We start from the raw sequence: 26,881 nt of genomic DNA on the forward strand, positions 1-26,881 counted from the left end.
ATTGTTTCAAAAAAAATTTATTTGAAAACTTCACTACAGTTGCATTTAACCAAGCTTCTAACAAAATATGCAAAGGGTTTTACATTGCTAAAGAAAAACATTTTTAACCATTGGAATATATCTACAGTGCTGCAGACTGATTCAAGATTGTCAACTCTCTATATAAGCGTTCCATAGAAAACTTCCCCCAGATATTGCTATTCACAGTTCTCTCTAAATGCATGATACCAAATCATGAAACGACAGAAATCTTTAGAATATTCCCTTTGATATTTTAGGACTTTGCTCACCCAAACACAATTCCAACAACATGACAAACACTTTGCTGCAAAAACTGATAAAAAAAAAAGCTATTAGGCATTCAAGACACACGGCAGCAGAACTATTTTCACCAATAAATAATTTTCTCACACAGAAAAAAGAAGGCCAAAAGGTGTAAAAATCTGCTTTCCTTTAGTATAATACAGAACACAAGTTTAATGGATCAACAAGCATTAATATGGCTTCACATTAAAGACCCCACTCCTAAATAATCATATTTATTTGTGTACATCCGTTTATAAATACAGAGCGCATGGAATATATTGTATGTATATACTGTATATGACTGAGAGAAGATCTGTTGCAAAAGGCACAATGAAGGAGTAACGCTGGAACAAGCCACAGCATGTGGAAAATATCTTGAATATAAATAAAGGATTTAAGCATAATCGGCCATATATATCGTACACTTTGTAAAGTACACACTCTCCTTTCACAATGTAAAACATTCAACAGTGCACAATGACACCTTCGCTTACTGAATTGTTGACATCACTGCAGTAATATCAGAGTGAACGCTGCAAATACTCGACTGTGAGCATCTGTGTTGTGGCTATACCTTGCTTTGATGGCTGCACAGTGTGTGCTAAATCCAGTCTTTTCCATGTGACCGCCTACTGTTGTCTGTTTGTAAATATGGCCATGTGCCTTTGTACTTGTGTAAAATAATATGTTTCCTGTGATACAGTCATGCTTGTAATGTAGAACAGCTTCAAAGGTGTTTGAATGTCATGTTAGGGACTGTACAAAAATTAAAAGGGGGTAAGAGTAAGAAAGTCTTTTTGTTTATGAAAAACTCATTTTTTTTCCCAGATTTGTTTCTTGCAAAAGTACCCAGTCTGTAAACCAGCAGGGCTAGCAAGCTTAATACTCCTTTCATGACCTCTGGGGCCAATTTTTATAGAACTCACCTGTTTAAATTATATCAAGGCTTACAGTTATGCATAATTAAGGACATGGCTGCACATTTTTGAATTAACCAAGCGCTTAATCATGCAGTACAGTGATCCACACAAAAGTGCACTCAAAGTGTGCAATAAAAGAGAGCATAAATCCTTATTTTCACGATAGAGGCAGCAGATATAGCTGACACACATATCTGTTTGCACATATCATGTACTGTATAATGTCCAGTGATTCACTGCCGCGGTGCATCCAGATGATTTATGGGCACTTCTGTGAAGATAAATGTCCAGTACAGCTGATGCAGCTGCAGTCACATTAGCCTACTGTTGTGCTTTGCCCCTGATCTAAGTATGAGGTAGGGTTGTGTTGTCATAATATTAATAATGTGAATGAATGCATGCCAATGTGAGTTTTTTTCTGGTACATAACGCAGAAAAAATGCTTCTGGTACTATATTGGTGTCACTGCAAAGTTTAACCCACAGAGTGAGCTGTGATTTACAATACTGTGGCAAGCAGCTCTCAGAAATCTCAACTAGAATTGGTTGACAATGTAAATTACATTATTCAACATGTTAAAGAATATCTAACTTAAATGTTCTTTAATTAAGTTATTTATCTTCAAAATCTACAAGATTTTCCCTCCTAAAATTGGTTGGGCTCTGGTTACTGTATATATTGTTTTTATATTGTGTTTTTCTTCTCTCCACTGTGGTTATATTACTTTCAAATGTTCTTATTCAAAAGGAGGAGGGCCCAATGAAAATATAAAAAATGTTAGGTAGGGCCTGTTTCCTTAAAAAATAGTTTCAACCCTCCCCAATACTCTTTGTACAGTCCCTTGATACTATAGGTGTGTGAATGAGAGACAGACAGACAGAGAGAGAATGGTAAAGACAGAGCGTGTGTGTGTGAACGACACTACTGCATGTAGAAAATGGGTTAAGTGCAGTTAAGTATGAATGTAAAGTGATGTCATGAAAAAGTCTCATGGCTGCTGCTGATACTGGCTCTCTGTGGCTGTGTAGAAATCCTCCAGGACGCTCTGCAGGTAATCGAAGGTGGGACGGTCCTCTGGCTTGTTCTTCCAGCACTCCAGCATGATTTCATAGAGTTCGGTGGGACAGCTCTCCAGCTTCTGCATTCGGTAGCCCTTCTCAAGTGAACGGATCACCTCTGGGTTGGTCATCCCTGAAAACCAGAGAACAAGACTGGGTTGAGAGAGGCTGCAGAGTGATGTTTGGTTCCAGACTGACATATCTCAGCAACTACTGGATGGACTGCAATGGACTTTGGACTGAAACTGTGTGCAGACATTCTCTGACTTTGGTTGACATTCGTGGTTAAATGTCTTGACAACTCGGGGCGGAGCAAGACGTAGTAAACATTCAGGGCTTAGCCTAAACCTAGGAGGATCCAGGGGAATGTTCCCTGAATACATTTCTCCCCATTAACAGCAGCTATATGCACATATATTTTACAAGCCAGTTGAGGTGACAGAATGCCTAAAAATCTGTACATAATTGGAGAAAACATTTCCCAGGAAAAAAAATAATTCCGTAGAACCTACATCCTATGTTGTTTTTTAATCGTTCTTCATCATTCTGAAACCAGAACACAACAAATGTTGAGGATGACTAATTTTCACTCCTGCAGCCTAAAGAGATGCAAACATAGTTGAGGTTGACTCCACATGAAAAACTTGAGGCGATACGACTGAATAAAACACAACACACGGAAGACAACAACCTCCATGACAATGATAGGGCGGACCCATAAATGGCGATATTTCCCCAGTGATAGATCGTTTGCCAAACTGATTTTCTGGCCTAGTCAGCGAGACGGGAAATGACACAAACTGATACTGACATGTTTTTAAAGGACAAAGTTATTTTAAAACCTCAAAGATTCAGGGCTTTTGAGAAAACATTCAGGACTGGAGCCCCAGAAGACACACTGCCTGACAACTATTGCATGAACTGCCTTCTAGCGCCATTGTCTGGTCAAAGTTTTTCATTTGTCCAATACTTTATGACCAGATGCCTGCAAAACAATCAGCCTCAGCTCTACTGTGTTTAGTGCTAATCAGCAAGTGTTAGTATGCTAAAATGCTAACTTAAAATGGTTAACAGTATACTTGGTAAACATCAGCATGTTAGCATCAACACTATGATACAGACTATAATGTTAACTCACTGCGCATGCATGCATTCAGGTAGCCTTCTTACCACTGCACCTAGCATCAAGGGCTACATGTAACACCTTGAGAAAAGCTCAAATGATACAAAATAATAAACTGTAGAGGGCTAAAGTCATGTGTTGTTAAAGGACAAACTACGATGGCTGCCAAATTTCCGGAAAACACCAAAGGCTCTATCTAGAGCCAGTGTTTGGGCTTCTGTAGAAGCATGGCAGTTCAATATGGCAGACTCCACCAGAAGAGGATCCAGTGTACGCTTGAGAGGCAGCTCAAGTACCACCAGTGGTACAGGTGTTTGAGAACCTACCTGGGTACGGTGTGCGTCCATAGCTGATGATCTCAGTCAGCAGGATGCCAAAGGACCAGACGTCAGATTTGATGGTGAAAGAGCCATAGTTGATGGCCTCAGGAGCTGTCCATTTGATGGGGAACTTGGCTCCTGGTAATTGTGGAACATTGAAAACCAATCAAATTGTGAACTAATGCTGACATTATTACTGAGACAGTAGTTGGCTCCTAATAACCCTGAGAGACAGCAAGTCAATCTCGTCTTCACTATTTCCATCACTCGTGTTGTAATCCGACATCTCGCCAACACAAAGTAATTTCCCCAAAACTAATGAAACTGCGATTGCTCCCATTTCCCCAGTTCCTCAATCTGCTGATGACACCTGGTTACACAACATGCGACAGTGTGATACTGTGCCGTACCTTCCCTGGCCGTGTACTCGTTATCTTCAATGATACGAGCCAGGCCGAAGTCAGCAATTTTGCACACCAAGGCCTTGTTGACCAGGATGTTGGCAGCTCTCAGGTCTCTGTGGATGTAGTTCCTCTGCTCAATGTAGGCCATGCCCTCTGCGGTCTAGAGACAAAAGTCAGTGTAAAAGATAGTTAGCAACAGTAACTCAATGAAACTGTACAAAACAGCAAGAATAAGAATGCTTCAATCAAATTTAACATCAAACATTTCCATGCTCTCAGACATACTGTAAGACTTTGTATGCTTGGTATAAAATGTAATGTGTCGTCAGTCCAAGGGGACTGTTTCCGCAGTGTTTGGGAATGTAATAAGCTTTTTTTATCAGGCTGTATTCCATAATAACAACAATTAACAGCCTAACATAAGAAAGAAGGAGCAAATGTTTTTAGATCTATGTTTGTTTGCTACTGTCAAAACAGATGATAGCGTTACCATGGAGAAATGTATAAAGGGTCCTTTTATGAATTAGCACACCTGGGAAGTGCACTGGGTCATTTGGAGATGACTGATGGAAGCCTATATGCCTTGCTTAATGTTGACTGTATGACTGTATGAAGTTGGATATCTTTAGAATGTGCTCACCAAATTTGGAGTTGTTCTAATCATATCCCTAGGATTAGTTAAAATACAAAATCTGGAAATGGCGTCAGAATTGTACATTAAATTCAAAATGGCTGACTTCCTGTTGGGTTTAGGATATGGCTCCAAGAGGCTTTTTTGTACGTCCTGAGATGATACATATGCCTGCAATTTTCATACATGTCCGCGAAACAGAACACCGGGGCTGTGGTTGGGGTCTGACACTGAAAAAAACTGACATTGTAAAAAAGAGTGACATGAAGAAAAAATCTGAAGATTGTCATTGAAAAATACAAAAAAATCCCAATAAAATAAGATTTTAAGATTTTAATTATTTTAATTAGTTTCTTTTTTCAGTGCCAATACTTGTTTCAATGCCAATACTGCCAAACTGTTTTCAATACAAATGTTTCAATGCCAATGTTTCCTTTTTCAGCACTGGTTTTGTTTTCAATGCCATTTGTTTTTTTTGGATGCCACATTTTAAAGTCACCATCCTGGCTCCATAGGTTTAGCCCCTGCAAAATGTGATCAAATGTTAAAACAACAAGGTTATGCTCGCCGCATTGCTACAGCAACACAATTCAATAAAAATCAGATTAATAAAATGTCATTGTCAACATTCTAAGGGTCTTCTGAATAAACTTCAGCTGGATGTGGTCAATCTGCTGGGAGAAATACATAAAAGTGTAATCAATTATATTTCTAGTTACCACAAGGTGGCGCTACCACTTTTATTGAATATTATCACATAGATGTGCTCAGGGCAGGACTCCTATCAGACACTTGAAGTTTGGTGCCGATAGGACGATGTACACTCAAGTTATAGCAAATTCATGTGCGTCCACGTTTGACGCCCCACCGCGGATGCGCCCTTCAACGACAACTCACCACATTCATCACATATCATCAACAACATATTTTGCATTTTCTGACCAAATTTCCGCTGGATCTGATCAACCTGCTAGGAGTAGAGCATGAAAGTATAAAACATTTAATTCTGCAGCTGGCTCATATTGGCTGATAAGTGCTTAAAATCACTTTAAACTACTGTGTTTCATTACCCAGTGATCCATCTATTTTTCTGCATCTTTCTTCCTGGCTAAAGCTACAGTGTTTTTTCTTGCAGTACTGTCTATTATTTTCTGAATTCACCGCCCTTAAGGCAAACAAAGGATTCATTGATATAAAGCACAAAACAAACAGAGGGCGATGAATGAGAGTGAATGAATCTTACCTGGGCGGAAAAGTCAATGAGCTTAGGGAGCTGGACACGGTTGCCCTCGTCACTTTTCAAGAAGTCTAATAGACTACCTGCAAGCACACATACAACACGCTTTAAAAATAAATAAAAAACAATACAATACTACTACATGCTTTAACTACCAGCTCTCTGTTCCTGATGTTCCTGAATGTGGGTCCCAAGGTGAGACCAGTTGAGAACCACTACTATAGCTGACTAAATATACAAAATCTACATTTCCACAACTTTTCCAGTTTGGGTTCTGGAGGCAGACACCCTCTTCACATTTAAGAGTAGTCTTAAGACTCTTTGATAAAGCTTATAGTTAGGGCTGGCTTATGTGAGTCCTGAACCAGTTCCATTATTATTATAGCTGTTATTGTTGCTGTGCATCTCTGTCTCTTTCCCTCTCTCTTCCTACTAGAAACTACCCCCTGGGGTTAAAGTGTTCCTGGTTGGTAATCAGTAACTTGTTTCCCCTTCAGTTAAACAGGGTTTAGTGTAATATGATGTGGACGTGTTATAGGCTGTCCACACAAAGGTTTTGGGCAGGAAAACTAATATTTGTTTCAATAAAATGACAAATTTCAAGCTGCTTTCATTGACTTACACAGCAAGTGTTCTGCACACACACACACACACACACACACACACACACACACACACACACACCTTTCTCCATGTACTCGGTAATGATATAGATAGGCTCCTCCTTGCTGACCACAGCATGGAGTCGGACCAGTTTGTCATGCTGTAGAGTCTTCATCAGGTTGGCCTCCATCATGAAGGCTTCCTGGGACATGCTTCCAGGCTTCATGGTCTTCACTGCCACCTTCGTGTGCTTATTGTACGTGGCTTCAAACAAAACAACAAGAATCAGAAAGTGAACCTTTGGCCTCCCACCTCCATCGATACCTGCATTCTGAAATGATTCACATCCGTCTCACCCATCCAGACTTCTCCGAACTGGCCAGCACCAAGCCTCTTCTCCAGTTTTAGTGATGATCTGGGGATTTCCCAGGCATCTTTCTCCCAGGGCTTCTCAGGTTTGGGGCTCAGGCATGGGCTGGTCAGGGATTGGCAGAGGCCGTCTCCCTGCTCTGGAATGAACAGAGACAATATTTAATGATTTGATTTTGTATTTGATTGGATGTATTTGAGGTTCATTTTATGTATTGATTTTATATAATGAAAATCCATATGTTGCTCTTATTTGTGGGGAAAATTACACAACTTCACAAATAATAATATACTAAAAGCACTTTCATGCTGATATTAAAGAGCAATACCATTCATCACTTAATGACCCTGACAACGTTTCACATATGTTGATGTATTTAAGTGCCCAGCAGAGTGCGCTGTACGTCAATAAGCATCAGTGTTTGAACAGAACGGAAGTTTCTTTTTTCTGACACCTTTAAAAGAGTACAAATCTAAGAAAACTAACCCCTTACAGTATGACTGAGGATTTCTCATCATTTTAATAATGGCAAAAACTCAACTAGACTTCTGAAACACAGCTGTGAGGAGGTCTGAACTGTGCCAGCAGTCAACTCACTCTTGTAATGGCTGACCAGCTCCTGCAGGGTGCTGAAGGTGTTGCGGGGAGAGATGTAGAACCCTCCGTTGTCCAGCGTGCGGATCTTATAATGCTTCACCGTGTCACCTGACCGGGGATCGCTGTCCATGACAGACAGAGAGTAGCTGCCTGTGATGAAAGAGAAAGAAACCAGAGTAACCTCTGCCATGAGACCTGAAGGGGATTTCTAAATGCTGATGCCAGTACTTTTTCACCGATATGAGTTCATGTTTTCGGATGATTCTACATTTTAAAACTTTGATGTGCCAGGAAACTACAGGTTACAGACCAACATAGGACACTTAAAGCGGCACCCAAATGATTTCACTTTCAGTTCATTTAGGGGGGCTGCATTTTTCTTTTGCACCTCCAGGTTGTAATGCAGGCTTTTTGTTAAACATTTAAAAAGTCACCCAATTGCTGAGGACAAAATCCTCATGATCCTCTTTTTAAAACTTTAGAAAGCTCCCCCCAGAGCCAAGGGTTTTCACAGGCTGTGTAGTCCTCACATGTAAAATTGGAATCAGTATCCACCATACTACTGAGTCCTGCAGCAGGTTTGCAGATTTGGGAAGCAGGTGAGAACAAAAGATCAAAGATCAAAAGTCTTTCTTGAGAAATCAGAAATGAAAATGACATCACAGGATATTTTAACACCTAAATCGGCTCATATTATCAACCTCGGCACATTGTCCCTGAGGAAACAGGAAACAGCACAGGCAGCTGCAGCAGGAGCACAGGCACTGCGGCGATTAACAGATATTTTTCCAAGAACACAACTTAAAAAATTCTAGACACTGGTGGGCAGGGTGATCGTCCCCAACCTGGTGCCCCCATGTTAAAAAAAAAATATGCAAAAGCAACCTCTATGATGCCCCTATGGTAGATAAAATAGTGCCCCTCTAGGTTGACCTTCCAGTGTAGAAAACGATGTTTAAGTGCCCTATAGGGTGCCCTTTCAGTGGAGAAAGACAAGATAAGAGTTGTTTCACCATAAATACATCACAACTTTTTGCAAGCTGGTGCCCTTTTAATTTTTTTTGCCCCTGCCCCTCAAACAGCCTGAGTCTGCCACTGATACTAGTGATAAGAGCACCTTTAAATTCCAATTATTCTGTTAACCTAAGTGTGTAGCGCTTTCATGCAATTACAGTGGCTCAAAATGTGAGAGATAGAATGAAGTTCTCTAGCTCCTGCCTGTTAAAAACATAATTTCTACAGCAGCAACTGCAGAGGTCAAACTGCTTGATTCGTCAGATGGGGTTCTTGCTGTCAAGAAATTCTCTTTATGGCTGCTTCCGCTGATCCACTAAAGGACAGATCATCTGTTTTATTTTACTCACCTGCGGTGGTCTCGCTGTCTCGGATCATGAAGGATCCCACTTTGTTCCCAGGGGCCAGCAGCTGCCTCTCAGCATCTTTCCTGCTCACGCCCTTAAAGAACCACCTCAACAACAGGAAACAGATCAGTTAGTACAGAAACATCTCAACGGCTCCTCCAGCACAAACATTCATTTTCCACTTATATCGTGTGCTTTGTTTCACACTACACTGCTAGTGTTGTATGGTAAATGATACTGCTGCTATATACAGTAAGGCAAATGACCGATAAAAATAATAATAATGATAGTGTAACTAATGTAATGTAATGTAATTTGTCAGACTCTCTAGACCAGGGGTTCCGAAACGTTTCCATGCCAACCCCCCAAATACCATTAGTTTATGGCCAGGGCACCCATTTTGCAAGATGTCTCTGAAAACCTACTGACAATTACAGGGCAAATGTAATAAAAAACAAAAACTTCTGAAACATTCTAAAATGTTGTATATTATTATAAATTATATTTTATAAAAAAAAGATATATATATTATAATAATAACAAAAATAATAATTATTCAAAGTTCTTTGACACGCCCTGGCGGCCCCCCTTTGAAATGCACTGTTCCTTTTCCTCTGGATCTTTTACAGTCACTAGAAGCACTTTTAGGTTTCTGAAGGTTTCTGTGTTGTACCTGTGTAAGCTACGTTAGCTAAGCTAGCAACACAGCATGGGGCTAACCAGCCATGAGCAGCTGTGTTAAGGTTAGCTATACTAGTGTCTCAGAGAGCTCTGGTGTCTGTGGCAGAGTGGCAGGCTAACGGCTACGTAGAAGGCCACAGTCTGCAGAGGCGAGACGATGGTTTTATAGAAGCAGGGATTGGTTGGTCGTGTTTCAACCAGTAGAGGGCAGTCACTGTGCATTATTATAGCAAATAATGTAGAATTCAAATACAGATTTGGACCTGAATCAATCAGCAACACTAGTAAATACCCGTATACATAGGTTTTTAGTCATGAGATAACTTTGAATTGAATTGGCACTATACAAATAAAACTGAAAGGAATTGAATTGAATGGTTTGGGGATTTAGTTGCTCTTTAATCGTATGTGAAAGGGTGGTTTAAATTGATATGAAACAACTAGAAATTATATTATATTTTTAATATCATGTTTTGAGGTGCAGCGAGAGGGATGGAGGGCCGGAAATGTCCCCCAGGCCAGCAGTTTGAGATCCCTGCTCTAGACTAGTGAGCTACTAATAATGCATAGAAATGTGTTTTCAATGTGAGTCCACTTACTCCTCTGCCTCCAGGGTATCTTTAGCTACATAGTTGCTGGGGATGTAACCTTCCTGACCTGTACTGATCAGCATAGCTCTCCACCACTCCCCCGATCTACAGAGAGAGAGAGGAGAGAGAGAGAGAGAGCGAGAGAGAGAGAGAACCACACAGACAAAGTGTGAACATTTCTTGTGAACAAAGACACACAATTTACATGTTGAATGACTGAAGCAGCAAAGAACTCATGATCTTTCTCACTGTTGACTCTTTACTTACTCCTCTAAGATTTTGAGCTTATCTCCCTTCCTGAAGCCAAGGTCTCCTTCGTGAATGGCCTCATAGTCATACAGTGCCATGGCAATACTCTCTCCTACAGGACAAGAGAGAAGCAGAAGGCCTCATGTTGATACATTGTGGTCATGCTGCAGTATAAAACGTATCCCTCTTGCATTATCATGTGAAAGCTACATGCTGCGAAAACATCTTTGTGCTTGTAAAACACTTCAAAACCCACTGGATCAACTTGAAAATGATGACAGAGCCCAGGCCTGCTTTTCTTGGCTTGCAGAAAGCCGGCAGGAAGTTTTTCATGTGAGTGTACATGGCTGAATATCTGTGAATGTTGTTTTATTAATGGAAGCACTGCATTTCAGTGTGAGTCTGTCTTTGTTACCCCCCCCTACTTTGACTGTGTAACTGACTTCCTGGTATGCTTGATAATAATAGAAGTGGGGCTGTGTATTGGTGGCCCGTGTGGTGAGGCGGTGAGGGGCTATCACACGCTCTCCTTCCTCTCTCTCACTTCGGACAGTGTTTCTCTGTGTCTAATGCAAGCACTGACGTAGATGAGTCTGTTTAAAGCATGTTGTTGACATACATAATGGTGGGAACTAAGAGACAAACCTGCAACTGACTATTCTTAGTGGTTTACTAGTGGCATACTTGTAACTTACTGAATGTAAAATGTAGAATCAAGTACAGGTTCTTAAGGGTTGCAATACAGACTGTAAGTGGAGTATTAAGTACATAAAGACAGTGACTCACCTTCTGAAGAGGTTGCATTGGATGGCATTTTGCTCTGTAAAGAGAAACACAGAGAGACCATGTGGTCCGTATGTATATGTGGTATAAGGTTAAGAGAAGATGTAAATTCCATCAAATATTATTTCTCAAGTTGTCTTCAATTCTAAGTTGAAGCTGCATTAATTGGCCCTTCCTCAGTCTTTTTGCTCTGTGTTTAGCTAGCCTCTCAACCTCCATTTTGAAGATGGTGAAAAGATAACAGTGACATAGATTCAGTTACATCTTAAGTTAGCTTATGTTAGCAAAACATTAGCTTACTAGCTCACCAGCAATTTATATAAATGACCAAGCCAGTTAGGTAGACTTTTGCTAACATTAGCTAGCTTTCAGATGTGACTAGGTAGCTTTTGTTTTGTGTTGAACTTTTAACCATCTTCAAAATGTGGTTGTCTGTTTATCGATGACCATAGCAAATAGCATGTTTAAGTAGAGGAAGCAATTATTTTCAAGTCATAGATGACAGCAGCCCATCCAGGTACTTTGGCCTTGCGTCATGCCCCGCCCCTTCTGGGTAAAAGCAGCCCCTCTCATTTGACTGCTGGTTCCGAGATCTTTGCCAGTTTGATAGCATAAAATAAAAACACCCTACTGCTTTTTAGCCTTTAGGAGCCAAAATCCTATGGCCAGTAAGGCAAACAATTATGTTGTGTCATTGCCAATCAATGATCTGTGTTATTATATAGAAATAATGCAGGAAGTTTTTCATGAAGGTCTTGCTCATGGTGGTACTGTTGGGTCTCTGTAAATAATGTTATAAAGAGTACAGTCTAGACCTGCTCTATTTGAAAAGTGTCCTGAGATAACTTCTGTTATGAATTGGTACTAAACAAATAAAATTAAAATTGAACTGAATTAAATGGAATTATTTTGCTGTTTTGGTCGTCTGTCCAATGTTACGTTGCTGCATTTACATCGCTGAGGCAAAGTAGAACCGCCGTTTGTGTTCATTATTAATTGACCTTTTGCTACGATCCTAGAGAAGTAGAAAACATGTTGGTTTTATCTCTACTTCCTACATTACTTTATTACAAGGTTCATTGTTAGAACGTAGGTCAGCTCAGTTTATGTGAATTATTAAGGTTAAAATCCCCTCTGCTCCACACTGTCAAACCAAACTCTATTCTAAAAGAAACAGTTTTATGGTAGGGCCTTTTCACAGTAAAAACGTTATTTACACCATCACTAAGACTCTTTGCTGATTGACATCTACAGACACAATTGGCTCACGTCACTTACTCAGTTACATCATCACACAACTAACCTGTGTCCTCTGTCCGGGTCCCAAAGTTTAACATTGTCATCCTGTTTGCAGATTGCCTAAAGCCACAGATTTCTTTTACTGTCCTTCCTTGATTAGAAGACTAAAGAAAATCGTAACCTGGCTTCTTTTTATTTTTTGAGGTGCAAAATGCGATGCAGCAGCTTTTAGGCATGTGCCACTAGGGCACTTTTACAGAAGGGGGGCATGTTCATTCTGAAGACAAGAAAGTGACGAATGGCTGCTCTCATCTAAAGCATATCTAAGAACAGGAAATACAGCGATGTTTTTCCCAGGGTGGCCAACTCATGACCCGCCCTACTCTGCCTCAGACTGTCTAGTACTTGTTGCCTAGGTTTACGAATGAGGAGTGAAACTGGTTAGGGTTAGGGTAAGAATGTCAAGGTAAGCCAATTAGAGGCAGAGCAGGGTGGTTTATGACTTCATCATCCTGGGAAAAAAAATATTGCATATTGGAAAAGAGAATGATGGCTGAGGACCAGGGCTTGCTCAACTGTTGCTGGAGCACAGAGAAAAGAGGGGTGGGACTTAGAAAGGGTTAATTTTTGGGCTACATGTGGGCAAAGCAACAACCTGTAAACACAACACTATCATCTTATTGCAAACATGTTAGCAAAAAGTTGTTTATTTTAACCAAGCGGCAAACTCCATGCCTGGCGAATGAAGCCAACACCGAAGTGCCAAAAACTGCAGTTCCTCTAACAGCCACTTGAGGCTGGCTCAAGAAGTGTGTCAGTCTCTATAAGGCCAAATATTAAAATGCCCCAACTTTACAGCAGAAATAAACATGTTTACAGCCTGGTACAAAAAATGCTTTTGCTTTTTATAGCTAATTTCCCCCATTCATGACAACTGTACAGGAGTGCATTTTTATATAACTCACCCATTTAAATTATATTAACGTTTAAAGTTATGCATAATTAAAGGAGTGGCTGCTTTGAGTGACAGGAGGGTACAGTCGCAGGCAGCTGTTTTCAGTAACCAGGCTTTATTCAGCCCACAGCTCCACCCAAGCGCCACCTCTTTGTCCCTTTTTTCGGCTGCCAAGATGGCGACAGCCAGAACCTACCACACTGAGCTTCACAACGGCTCTCCAGAAACCTATGGGTGACTTCACGGACAGTACGTCCATTTTTAAATATTTAATTTAATTACATTCTATGATTGTAATATCCAGCAGACAGGGAGCAATATTTGCATTCATTTGGGGTGTGATTAATATAAGTATAATTTTCACTCTCAGTACAGAATTGTCTTAAACTCTACTTTCTCGCCCCAAGCAGGATTGTCCTATTGTCTTGAAATATTACTTACTACATTAAAGCTGCAGTAATTTTTATAAAAATAGGTTTTTGACATATTTGCTGAAACTTTCACTATATCCTGACAGTAGTATATGAGACAGATAATCTGTGAGAAAATCAGGTTCCTCTGGCTCCTCCTAGTGCTCCTAATGGTATTTGCAAGAATCCACCGGGCCTGATCGAAAACAACCAATCAGAGCCAAAAAAGACAGGTAATTGTTGAGTCTTAAACCCAGGGCGTCAATATAGACACTTTGGGACCCTGGGAATGAGAATCTTTATATCTTTCTCGGCTCTGATTGGTTTTCATTCAAGCCCGGTGGATGCCTACTGCAGCTTAAAAGAAAATAAAGATTTCAATAAAATAATCCAATATATTTGTACATTTTTGAGGACATTTATCACTCAGTTAGGGCCCAACTTCAGCTAGATAAAACCATTGCACAGACAACAATGTGATGAAATTCAGTTTTTCATATCAGCTTTTAGAATCAGGATGTTGTCTGTAGCTATCTTTACTTCGAGTTTCTGGGTTTGTAGTGGGTTTGTTAAAAGTGCAAAGTTTGTATAACACTAAGGTAGCCTATAATAAGCCGAGCAGAGAAATCAGACAGCCATACAGTGAGATGATACAATACAGGGTGTATGAGTTGAAGGATGTCTTAGGTGTTGCTCAATACTTAAAGTTTTGATCGTACATCTCAGAGCTCTCTAGTTCTGCTTCTGTCACTTCCTCTTTCTTCATTGAGGGTGAAAGAGATGTTACAGTCAGCACACAGGAAGTAGCCAGAGGAACTACACTGACACGCAGCAACACTGCTACTTAATCCATGGCACAGATCAAAGTCTGGTCAGTATGCAAAGTCACAACAAGCCACAGCGACATGTTCACATTAGAGTATGTTGGCACAAGTCTATCCTCTCTGAAACGCACAGGAAAACTAACCCCATCAATGTTAAGTGCTAACCAATGAAAGTGTGTTTCTTCTTCACACTTTCACTGTTTCTGCATTTGACACAGTTTGTCTTCCTCATTCTTTATTTAGGGTCAATTACGCAGGTGTGTGTGTGTGTGTGTGTATATGTATATAGTGTACATATAATTCTTATACTTATTTTTCTACTATATCTCATGTATTGTGTTGTTTCTTGATGTGTAACAAGCGGATTTCCCCCCAGTGTGGGATCAATAAAGTCGATCTTATCTTTTGCTTTTGCTATACTTAGATATGCTACGTGCTTGGCTAATCTATGTTGAAAGGACAACCACATTTTGAAGAAGGTTAAAAGATAAAAGAGACGTACATAGATACATATAGTCACATCTGAAAGGTCCAGTGTGTAACATGTAGGAGGACCTATTGTCAGAGATGGAATATCATTTTCATAGGTATGTTTTCATTACTGTATAATCACCTGAAAATAACAATTGTGTCTTTGTTACCTTAGAATTATCTGTTTTCATCTACAGGGGGAGCAGGTCCTCTTCTACGGAGGCTGCCATGTTGAACCGCCATGTTTCTAGGCTCTCCACAGGGGCGGTCACGTTTTTTGCACGTATTGTGGCAACCGTAATTTCTCCTTCTCGTGCTTAGAAGGGGAGGGTGAAGCAAGGGAGTTGCGACCTGCAACTTCACCGCTAGATGTCACAAAATCTTATACACTGGACCTTTAAGATAGCTAACATTAGTTTTCAGGTGTAACTAGCTAGCAAACGATTGATGTAGATTAGCTAGCTAATGTTAGCTAACGCCATGTGTGACTGTATGTCGCTTTTATCTTTTAACCATCTTCATAGAAGATCAATCTGACATCATTTCAATTTTGAATACACAACATACTTGTAATGATGATGATGTAATGTTTTTACATTGTTATACTGGGACTTTAACGGAAGTAAAGGAGCTAAATACTTCTTTGTATTAGAATAGGACATTTCAAGGAAGCCAGGTGGAAACCATTAATTCTCTATGTGATTCTTGATATGTGTTGAGTTACTGTTTGCATGTGATGAACACTGACTTTTCTCAGATATGTAACTGTCACAACTTTACTGCTTACAGCTTTGCTCCCGGAGTTTCCAGCGGTGGGGTCTTTGACATAGTGAGCTGTCTGTGCTCGGTTCTGCAGCTCGTCGTTCCCGGTCCCTTTACTAAGAGGCTCCTGCTCCTTCTTTGAGCCCACGCAGCCCATGGTGCCTTCTGCTGGAGGACAACAGAGGAGAAACAGCAAGACATGAGGGCAGTGGATACCAGCAGGAAAACACCATTGGGATGTTAAATACAATGTAAAAAAAGAATTATGGTTCTCCTTGTCATAGAGTGACTTGATATGTATCTACATTATTTAGAGAAAAGTGAAAGGCATTGGAGGTTGTGAACATTTAGTATGGAACATGAACTAAGCATGCAGAATGAGAATATGGGATTTAATGTAAATAAATAGCTATTATGAAATCGATTGTTGTCTCAAAGTCACTTTCAAGCTTTTGTCACATTTCTGAATGTCAAGATGCATAACATCCACAGTAAGAGCATAGGTTATGAACTAGTCTCTTGACACTGTCTTTACATGTACACTTAAAGCCACTGTATGTAACTTTTATAAAAATAAGTATTTTCTATTTTCTGAAACTTTCACTATGTCCTGACAGTACCTGAGACAGATATCATATGTGAAAAAGTCAAGTTCCTCTGGCTAAGTAAATATTACAAAAAAAAGTTACCTACTGCAGCTTTACTAAATGGTAAATGGACCTGTACTTGTATATCTCCTTTCTAGTCTTCCGACCACTCAAAGCGCTTTTACACTACGTGCCACATTCACCCTTACACACACATTCACTCAGTGATGGCAAAGTCCATTGAACAGAAACTAACTCATTCACACACATTCACACACCGATGCACGGCATCGGGAGCAATTTGGGGTTCAGTATCTTGCTCAAGGATACTTCGACATGTGGCGGCAGGAGCCGGGGATCGAACCAATAACCTTCTGATTAAAGGACGACCTGCTCTTCCTCTGAGCCACAGCCAAAATGAACCATTATGTTATTTTTTATTATTACATTATAACCACTAAGGGCACTATGCTTGTCAAATATTACTAGGAGTTAATATAAAACTAGTCCCTTCCTCATACTGTAGATATTACTTGGAACAATCATTTACGTACTGAGTATGGCATTTGCTGTTTTTTGTAGTCAGTAATTCTGTAGTTATTGTAAAACACATCACATATTAATATTGTGGTATTGAAGGCTCTAGACTAGAGGGCATTTACTAAACAGTACTGTGGACTGCGTTAAGGCTCCCCAGACCTTCCTAAACACAGTGGTTCTCTTCCTTCCACTGTAGAGGATCTTCTCTGGAGTATAGTACAATGTTAATTCACTGATCCAGTGTTGAAAACCCATGTTTATTCAGAACATGTAGAAGTTGGCATTCTCTGCTGTGAATGTGTCTGCAAACTGTGACACATGTTGAGCACTGTCACATACAGCTGAGATATAATAATCTCACCAGGCTGGCTGTTTCTGTAAATGTCTAATATTGGGTGGAGAAGGCGAGAAAGTTGCACATAACTTTTTGTTGTTAGATATTCTTCAGGTAACGCTTCATTTGAACCCATTATATATAACTGACAGAGTCTGAAAAGTGCAGCCAAAGCGGAAGTGTCTTAAAACCTGCATTCTATTTAAAGGCCAGCAAGTGGAGCTCCATTGGCTGCAATCACATACCGATACCATTCACTCTAATGGAGAATGAGCCGACTTCTCACTTCATTTATGAGCTCAGTAAACAGTTACCTCCATTCTCACTGAGTCTGTCTAGCTCAACGCACCAAACTCAGATCAAACTGTCAAACTAGGCAGTGCTGATCAGATAGAGATCAAGATTCTGTTACTGCGTTGACTATTTCTCACTTAAGATCGTTTCAGAAATAATTTTAGTGTACTCTGTAGCTTGAAAGAGATTGTGTGTGACAAGGCGAGTTTCCATTGTTTCCTGCTACGGACGAGTGAAAACAGCACAGCCAATGAGAGCAGATCAACTCGCAGTATGTCACCTCCGCTACCTCACGCTGGATCTGTCTGTCAACCACTTCACAACAAATTTGATTAGCAGCAGAAATTACATACTGTACATTTATGATATGTTTTTATTATGTAATTATTATTTTAGCACTTCTATCCGAACAGTTACAGGCCCACTTATTTGTTGTCTTTATCTCATGTATTCATGGCAGAGTTAGTTTATGTATGTCTGTAAAGCCAAATACGACTTTCCACGAGTGGACAATAAAGATGTCTATTCTATTCTTGGTTTTCTATTTGCATCATACGGTATCTGCACGTGTATCTACATGCAAATGTGTATGTGGTTATATGGAATAGGTTTAACAGGACTAAGAACAAAGAACCAGTCTGTGATGGGAGATAAATGTGATAATGTGTTTTGTAGTGCACCTTCAGAGAAGCTGATGAGCTCTGAGCACTAGACAGCTAAGACTCCACAAACAGGAAGTACCAACCATGACAAAACATTAAAGCTCCCCCTCCAGTCACAAACATGTTTCTCTTCTTGTCCCTACAGTGTGCTGTTTGAATGTTGTATGTGCAGAGTTTGACTCTAGAAGGATGTTTTCACATTCATCTGCTGAAAGAGGAAAGTTTCTATGTGCTCATTGAACATCAGATTTTAAGAGTGGGGCCTACCAGCAGGATTTGTGACATCAGTTTATACAGTGTGATGTAGAAACTTGAAGCCACCAGTGCACATCCACTGAGAATGGACTTCACAGTGAAGTAGGAGACATCTTGTGTCCAATTTTGAAACTGTTGACCTTCTATAGGATGGAGTATTTTTGTCTGTTTAAACTTGAAACGCTACAGTCAACATATTAGTAGTGTGTTTGCAGAAACAACATATCAGACACACATTATATGTCTCTGTATGTGTCTATGTATCTGGGGGGATCCTTCTGCAAGCATCATCTGGTTCTCAATAAATGTCTACAGTCTTTACCACAATCATTAGCATACTGCCCTGGTGCTACTTATGCACAGTGGTGAGCAATGGAAAATGTTTCATTTGAACATGTTGACACAGGAAGTTCCTGTGTTCTTGAGATCAAAATTAGTGTTGTTAATGTATTTGCTTCCCCTTTTCTCTCTGTTCCAAACCTTGTTCCTCTTTAGATGTCTAATCAAAGAAGGGTCAGGTTTCTTTGGACAGTATTGACTTCTATTAACAACTCTCTGGTGCAAACCCTCCTCCAATTAATTAACAGACATGGCTCCCAGGCTGTCATGTTTTTACTGATAGAAAATGGAGGTCAGCATGAGGTTAACACATTGCCCTAGTTCTGTAAAAATGTAACTGTTATCCATTTATCTCAATCTGTGTGTAAAGCAGCTACATTACATGTCGAAGGCAATCAGCACTTTCATATAACCTGAATACAAATTTCAACTGGTAGCTCTACAAAATACAAAAAAACCCAAAAATATTTTTCAGCCAAGAGCCCCCTGACCAGTGCAAAACATTTTTGATAGAAAAAACAAGAGGTCTTGAGGTGCAATACAGTGCTGCACCATCAGTGTCTGCAGTATTAAGAAAGACATTTCAAATAGTTCCCTCACACCCGGGCTCAAGCTCAAATGAGTTGTGTCATCCTGATACACACAAATTACTGACTAAACCAGTAGAGCACCAAAAGAGCACAGCCTGTGTGACAAAAAAAACGCTTTATCATCTACAGATCTATATCAAACCTAAATGATTGTAGTAAAATGGATGCCAAGTTGGTAAAAGAATGTTTTAATGCCAACATCAGCATTTTCCCCCTTGTTGCGGATATGAAAGATAAATCTATGAGAAATTGCTAAGACATTGACTACGCTGACAGTTTCAGTTCTGTGCATTTGTTACTTCTGTCAACTGTCCACACCACATTATCCATAAAAATAGATCTTTCATGTCAGCGGGACCCACATGAATAAAGGTTGTGTTATGTCAATTAAAATCAATTCACTACTTTCAACATGATCTCTTGCTCCATACCACCAGCCTGTGCTAGTTTGACAATAATGACGTCATGTCCAATGGTGGAAATCCCAAGTCTATATCATCACCTACCAGTGGAGGAGGAAGTATTCAGATCCTTTACTTAAGTTAAAGTACTAATAACACACTGTAAAAATACTCCATTACAAGTGAAAGTTAAAAAATGTTAGCTTAACATTTTAAACAGGTTATGAAACAATTTAGATCAATACTGATGCCTCTATATGATCTACATAAGCAAACAAGACCATCAGAGAGAAGATTGGCTATTTCTGTAGGCTGACACCGGGTTGGATTCCTCACAATTACTCAGTGACACAATGCTTCTTTTGTCCAACCAACAGTCCAACCCTCTAAATTATTACAAATGCATTCAAATTATTACAATCATCCAAGCAAAAGCAGCAAAGCTTCACATTTACCATGAAATGCTTTTACATAAAAAAATATTATCAATATAGTTCAAAATAGTTTAATCGACTAATTGTTTAATTGACTTATTATTTCAGCTGTACTTATGCTAGTAGTTTATTTCATCATCATCATTTCATGAACTCTACATTTGTTTTGTATGCAAAAATCTTATCTTAAAATCTGTAAAGTAATTTTTTTTAAATTCATTAGAATTGACAGTATTACTGTCTTTTATTAAAAGATACAACTTTCCCCCTGAAATGTAGTGGAGTCATATAAACAGGCATGAAAAGAAAATACTCAAGTAAAATATAACTAGCTAGTGTTTTGCTAACATTAGATATGTAAAGTGTCTGAAAATGCTGAACTATTGCTTTAAAGCTGGAGTACAGGACTTTTACATATAAATGTAAACACCTTTTACATTCATGCCAAATCCAAACGTCTTTCCACAGTGACTTTTTAAATCTGGAATCAGTATCAAGTATTGATGAGTTTTGACCAGCAATGCCCAGTCTTTCCTGAGAGTGATTTATTAGTTTGCTAACCCCAGGCAACAAGCCAGAAAGTCTGTATTTCATATGTTCTACAGAATTGCACTCCATCCTCTAATTACTCCGTGGAGCCACCATCAAACTATGGGAGGTAACACCAGAGTTGTCGAAGAATCACTAAGCTGGTCTATCAGATGCAAGAGGCCTCACTTCAGTTTATTTTTGTTTGCTTCCTTGTCTCATTCAATGTAAGTTGAACTGTGGATTTTGCATTGAGCACTGAACACTGTGTGTTTAGCTCTTACTGCCAGAGGGGGAGACAAAAGCTCCACACTGCAGCTGTAAAGCAAGACTATGTAACTTTTGCATTGCTGGCTGCTGTGGTCGCAAGAGGTAATTACAAGTTATACAAGATGGCCAAGGATGTAAGAAAATATAAAACAATATTGTATCGCAAAATTTTGTTTTGCGATATTTTATCAATTCTCAAAAACACTGTAAAGATTTTGTGAATGATTCCCCAACCGCTAGATAGTAGTGTTGTGACTTTTTGCTCAGATTTTGTACATATCATGGACAGTTTTCCTAAAATTAGATGCAAATATATATAATAATAACATAAAAAATATAAATATGTCACCTTGCTTACAGTATCACAATATATTGAATCGTAACCCCTGTATCATGATACGTATCATACCGCCAGACTCTTGCCAATACACTGCCATAAAGATGGCACATTGAATTTGCCTCTTTCCCAAAATGTATAATTAGTATTGCGGTATTTTGTTTTGTGATATTGTATTGATTCTCAAAAGCACTGTATCGATTTTTGTGATTGAACCCCTAACCGCTGAATAGCAGTGTTGTGAATGTAAACTGAGGGCTATGATGTTGGATGTTACAGGGACAAAAAACACACTATATGGCAATATATTGTATCGTATCGCCAGACTCTTGCCAATACACAGCCCTATTAAAGACAACATCATGTTTATCTGCCACATACTAAAATGTAATACAAGAAAAAGAGTAATAAAGTCAGTAAACGTAGTCAGTGATGTGAGTCGCACTGCATCTATCTAAAGTTTGCTAACATGCTCCACCATAAGCTAGTCATCAGATCAAACCAAGTGAGGCTGTGGCAGCAAAAATCCTCCTGAGCGAGGGTGTCTTTTATGAATTCAACCTCTCATTTGAAAGAGGATGTGTGTTATTTCGTATTTCAAAAGTTACACGATCAAAAATAAGCACTGTACTTTTGAAGAGCACGGGCCTAAAAGGGGACGGCAATTCTGGTCAGCCGCACGTAAGAGCATTGTGTAACATCACAGCACCTTTTAGAACAGCACCTCTCAGCTTTGGTCTCTATTTGTGATCAAAGTGACAGAGAGCACATGCAGCATGTATGTATACAACAAGTATCTTGACTGCTCCGAACGTTGCTGTCACTGTTATCACAGTGTAACTGTAAGGTAAGCTTCTGTATAAAGGCCCGGTTCAGGTTTATCAAATCATATCATACCATGCAAATGAGCACCACAGCCAATATCAGGGGTGTGTAGTCATAAATCTACAAGACCATGATACAGGCAGCCATATTCAGCACACGCTCTCAGGATGCTTTTTAATCTAGCTCACAACAGGATACGAGGGCATGAACATGAAAGACTTTATCCTAAGTATAAAAGTTAGACACCATGTCCACCTGTACCTGTAACAGTAAGAAGCTACCTGGCAGTTCAACTGCCCTGAGTCCATGCATTTTCCTATCACCAAACTAGTTTAGGACACTAACACATTCTATAAGAGCAGAGACTCTCCACAGGCAGAAGACTGGAATAATTCATGTGTGCTCTGTTATGTTTCCTCCTCAGATGTAAATTTTGTGGGCTGTGAAGGGCTGCCAGGCTGTGTGTGTACCTGTTTGGGACCGCCTCGGGCCATAACAACATCACCTGTCAGTCTGGAACGCATCCAACAGGACGTTGGATGGAGAAAGAAAGAAAGAAAGAAAGAAAGAAAGAAAGAAAGAAAGAAAGAAAAGAACCTTACTGTTTCTGCTGGACAAAGCTTTTTTTATGTAGAGCTGTGCTGTATAGGTCAGGTCATCCAATGAATTTTGTCAGAAAGTAAGAAAGAACGGAAGACAGAAAGAAAGACAGAAAAGGCTGAAACAATTAATTCGCCTGATTTAAAACTAATCCTCTATTGATAGCCTGATACTTGATTAACCATTGATGCAGTTTGAGGGGCTGGGTTGAAAAAACATAAAAAAGGAAGCCAACATGCGCAAAGTTGCATTTATGGTGAAACAGCTTAGTCAGGGTCGGGTTTTTTGAGTCCATCAATGCATTTATGTCAACCATCAAGAATAAATCTGTGGTTCCAGCTTCTCAGAATGTAATTGCTGGACAAAACAAGAAATTTGAAAATGTTATCTTGTCCCCTTGGAAATGTTGATGGGCAGCTTCAATATTATCTGACATTGTATTGTATAGACCCAGGAGCATGTCCATACGGTGGACCCTTATCCTTCCACTCTGCAGGGGCTGTAGCGGGCGGTTTAAAGCTAGAGTGAAGATACTGGTATCATATGAAACTAAATGACACATCCATTGGTACTATGTCATGCTAGCATGTTGAGAACAGGGCTAACTAACGCCAAAGTTAGGCTAAATTTTGGCAATGGAAGAACTGGCATGGCCATTTTCCCTTGACCTCTGACCTCGAGATATGTAAATGAAAATGGGTTACATGGGTACCCACAAGTCTCCCCTTTGCAGACATGCACACTTAATGCTAGTACCATGCAGTTTTTGGGCAGTTTTTTTGCATGTAGTATAAATGTGTTATTAGAATATTTATGCATACTGGGAGTGATGGAATTGCCTGAATTGGGAATGATGGAAAGTTTGGACACATGCTTCATGGCACCCCTGAATAAGTCAGTGGCCCTTTTGTACCAACCCAGTCAAAAAAAAGTCTAGATATGCCGCTGCACAGACCAAACAGTCATGTGCCAAGACACATAATGTTCATATTTCATATGTCATATTTTTTGGATTGGATGATAAAATATCATTCTAGAGTTTTGTTTCTCAAGACGGAAGTTAGTTTTGACTTTCAAAATTCAAATTCTGCTTCTCTGTCAAAGCAAGAAACACTCCAGCAACCAACCATGACTGTTGTGACATACATTTTTGGTTGCATTAACCCTTTACTTTTCTATTTGCAACATCTGGGACAAAAGCAGGATGATGTGGCTGATGCAGGGCTGATACCAGTTAAATGCTAGATGGGGATTTTAACAGGGCCTCCACCAGTATGATGTAATATCAGCATTTCTGCAATGTACATTACACAGCAATGTTTCCTAAAGCCATTCTCTTTAGGTTTAGAGCACACACATCTACAGTGTGTCTGTCTGTGACTTTAAGGCTGTTCAACATGTGAGATTCACTGTAATAAATGTCTGTAGATTTTATGGTGAAAGATGTCAAACCATGACAGAAAATTTTATTATTATTTCTAGTTGGTTTATATCAATTTAAACCACCCCTTCATATACAATTAAAATAAAGAAACAATTCAGTTTTGTTTGGTGCAAAATAATGGCAAAGGTGCCCACAAATGCATGCAAATGGTTGATAGGAACAGAACAGCTTCCGGGCCTTCATTTGTTGTTTGATTGCAGACAATAAAGGTGATAAGAAATTATGACATAAAAACTGCATTTCTTTGTTAAGTAGTAGTAATGGGAAGCTTTTTTTAATATTATTTATTATTATTTGTAGGAACTGAATTCTGAAGTCGGCCCAAGCCAATGTGAGTTTGAGCTGCTAGGTTAAAGTTCCTGTAACAGTAAAACACTGAGAGATCTCATGGCAAAACCTTTATTTATATGGCATTTTAAAGGAATTTATACGGAATAAAGTAGTGGTTTTATATCACAGAATGTAAATTGCACAGAAAACCACAGTCAAAGCATTCAAATGGTATTTTTATATGGCAAAACTGTTTCTTTTGATGATAAAAACTATAAGTAAAATGTGGATTAAAACAGACAATCAACAGCACTAATATCCGTTATACCAAAATAGTAGACAACGTTATACTGTGTTTATCACATTAAGTTTTGGCAATCAGTTTTTTACTGTAAAATATGTTGTTTTTTTACAGTGTTGTGCAAGTCAATGGAAGAAAACAGAACAGAAACTAGTCTGCTTTCTGGTTTCTGGTCTACATTGACGGTCTAAAAATAACTGAGACACACGCTCCACACACACACACACACACACACACACACACACACACACACACACACACACAGTTGAACAAAGATTAAGCACTAAATAAAGAGAAATACCTCCTCCCTTCATATAATGTAGACAATGTGTGATAGCACTGTGTTTATATGGACTTTAGCCATTATTTCTTGATCTTTGACTTCTGTAGGCGCTGGTTGTGAACTCAAACACCTCCAAGTTCCTCTTTTTGGAACTAAAGCATCCCTGTCATAAAACTTCATTTGTGCCTCATCAAAACATAACTTTCCTACTTTTCCCTAAACCTGTCAACCGTTAACTTCACATTATGTTTTTCTTACATCATCTTTCAGACGCCCTTCAAACACAAGCAAAGACAGACCAAGAGGACACTTACCGCGCTTCAATCACTTGGACTATTATCTCTACGGGTGTATGTGATCTTCTAGACTCGGGTGGCCGTATAAAGAATATTCCTCATGTCTTTCATGGAGGTCCCATCCCTTTACAGTAGCCTTCTTGCTCCGGGTGGGGTTGTAGATGCGGACGGGGCGGCGGAGCTCAGCGTACTGGACTCGTACGAGGAAGTTTGAGCTGTGCGCTTCTAACCGAGCTAGTGGAAAGAGGAACAAGCTCACAGCGATCGTACTCTTGGTTTCACTGGCTGAAATAGCCCGCTGTCGCTTTTTTCAGATGCAGCGACACTCTGATGGAAAAAGATTAAATAAGACATTACTTTGCGTCAAAATGCAGAATAAAAGTGAAAGATGTGGATGTTTCTAACATTTATTGTGTAATAGGTGAAGATGACTGTCGGTTAACCCACGTTTATTCAATGCTGTCTACTGTTGTATGCAATTATTAAACTTTGCTGGACCTAAGCCAAAACATGTATCCAAACGTAATGATGAAGCCTCATGCTGGTAACATGATAGATGGAGCAGCGGATGGATGGAGGCAGGGGCGGATCTAGAGAAATACATATATGGGGTGGCATGGAGACTTTAATGTTACTATTTGCTTGGAAAAGCCCCCAAATGAAGATATTTGTACTCAAAATCCTTACATTATTGTGACACATTAGTAAAGCATTTTATTGACATATAGAAAGGTGGTATTAGAAATCAATACATCGTTTTCCAAATACCTCTGTTTTCATTGAACCTAACAGTTCCTCCAGGAAGTTTCGTTATTTTCTGTGATTCAACCAATACCTGTGAGTTTGTAATTTTGTCTTATCACTGCATCTTTTCCACAAAATTACTTGGAATACTCCCAACAGTGTGATTTTATCCTCACTACAGCTCACTACACTGAGTTTAAATGAATTATATAAAAAAAACTAGTACTGTCAAACGATTAAAATATTTAATCGCGATTTTTCGCATTAATGTCATAATTAACTCGCAATTAATCGCACATTTTTATCTATTCTAAATGTCCCTTGATTTCTTTTTGTCCCATTATTTTTTCTCATTTTAATGCTCTTCGGCTTGCTTTGTGCAAATGTTGTTTTTATTGAAAAATCATCCATTATCGCCTGGCTTTGACGAGGGGGCGGAGAATTCTCATCAGCTGTGTGTTTGGCCATCAAGTGGTATTTCAGACTGGACGTGCTGCGATGATAGCTCAGTTCACAACGACAAAACACACATCACTTTGGTCTTGTCAATGGAACCATTTGGCAACTTTTTAAAAGTAAACTTTCCATTCAGAATATTATTGGCATCCATTTCGTGTCTCGCGCTTGCCATCCACTCAAAACGTAACGTCTAC

The 26,881-nt window shown here is 39.4% G+C and overlaps 1 protein-coding gene and 1 long non-coding RNA gene across 3 annotated transcripts in view; one reads left to right on the forward strand and one right to left on the reverse strand.

Annotated features, from left to right (window-relative positions):
• On the reverse strand, positions 1-25,722 carry hck (HCK proto-oncogene, Src family tyrosine kinase). 2 transcript variants are annotated; one of them, XM_051426054.1, is made up of 13 exons: positions 25,503-25,722; positions 15,920-16,062; positions 11,237-11,270; positions 10,469-10,562; positions 10,211-10,306; positions 8,934-9,037; positions 7,570-7,719; positions 6,959-7,111; positions 6,684-6,866; positions 6,006-6,082; positions 4,138-4,291; positions 3,734-3,865; positions 1-2,417 (listed from the first exon to the last, which is right to left on the reverse strand). In XM_051426054.1, the coding sequence occupies exons 2-13, from the start codon at positions 16,049-16,051 to the stop codon at positions 2,215-2,217; spliced, it is 1,512 nt and encodes a 503-aa protein (XP_051282014.1). In that variant the 5' UTR covers positions 16,052-16,062; positions 25,503-25,722; the 3' UTR covers positions 1-2,214. The 2 variants fall into 2 exon arrangements, with proteins under 2 accessions (XP_051282014.1, XP_051282015.1); XM_051426055.1 differs by having other exon boundaries at positions 15,920-16,059; positions 25,503-25,694.
• The window catches only part of LOC127377845 (uncharacterized), an 88,426-nt gene that overhangs the window by 55,173 nt on the left and 6,372 nt on the right, over positions 1-26,881 (forward strand). The window lies entirely within an intron of this gene.

The sequence above is a fragment of the Dicentrarchus labrax genome, unplaced genomic scaffold (assembly GCF_905237075.1).
Source record: "Dicentrarchus labrax unplaced genomic scaffold, dlabrax2021, whole genome shotgun sequence".
Classification (NCBI taxonomy): domain Eukaryota; kingdom Metazoa; phylum Chordata; class Actinopteri; family Moronidae; genus Dicentrarchus; species Dicentrarchus labrax.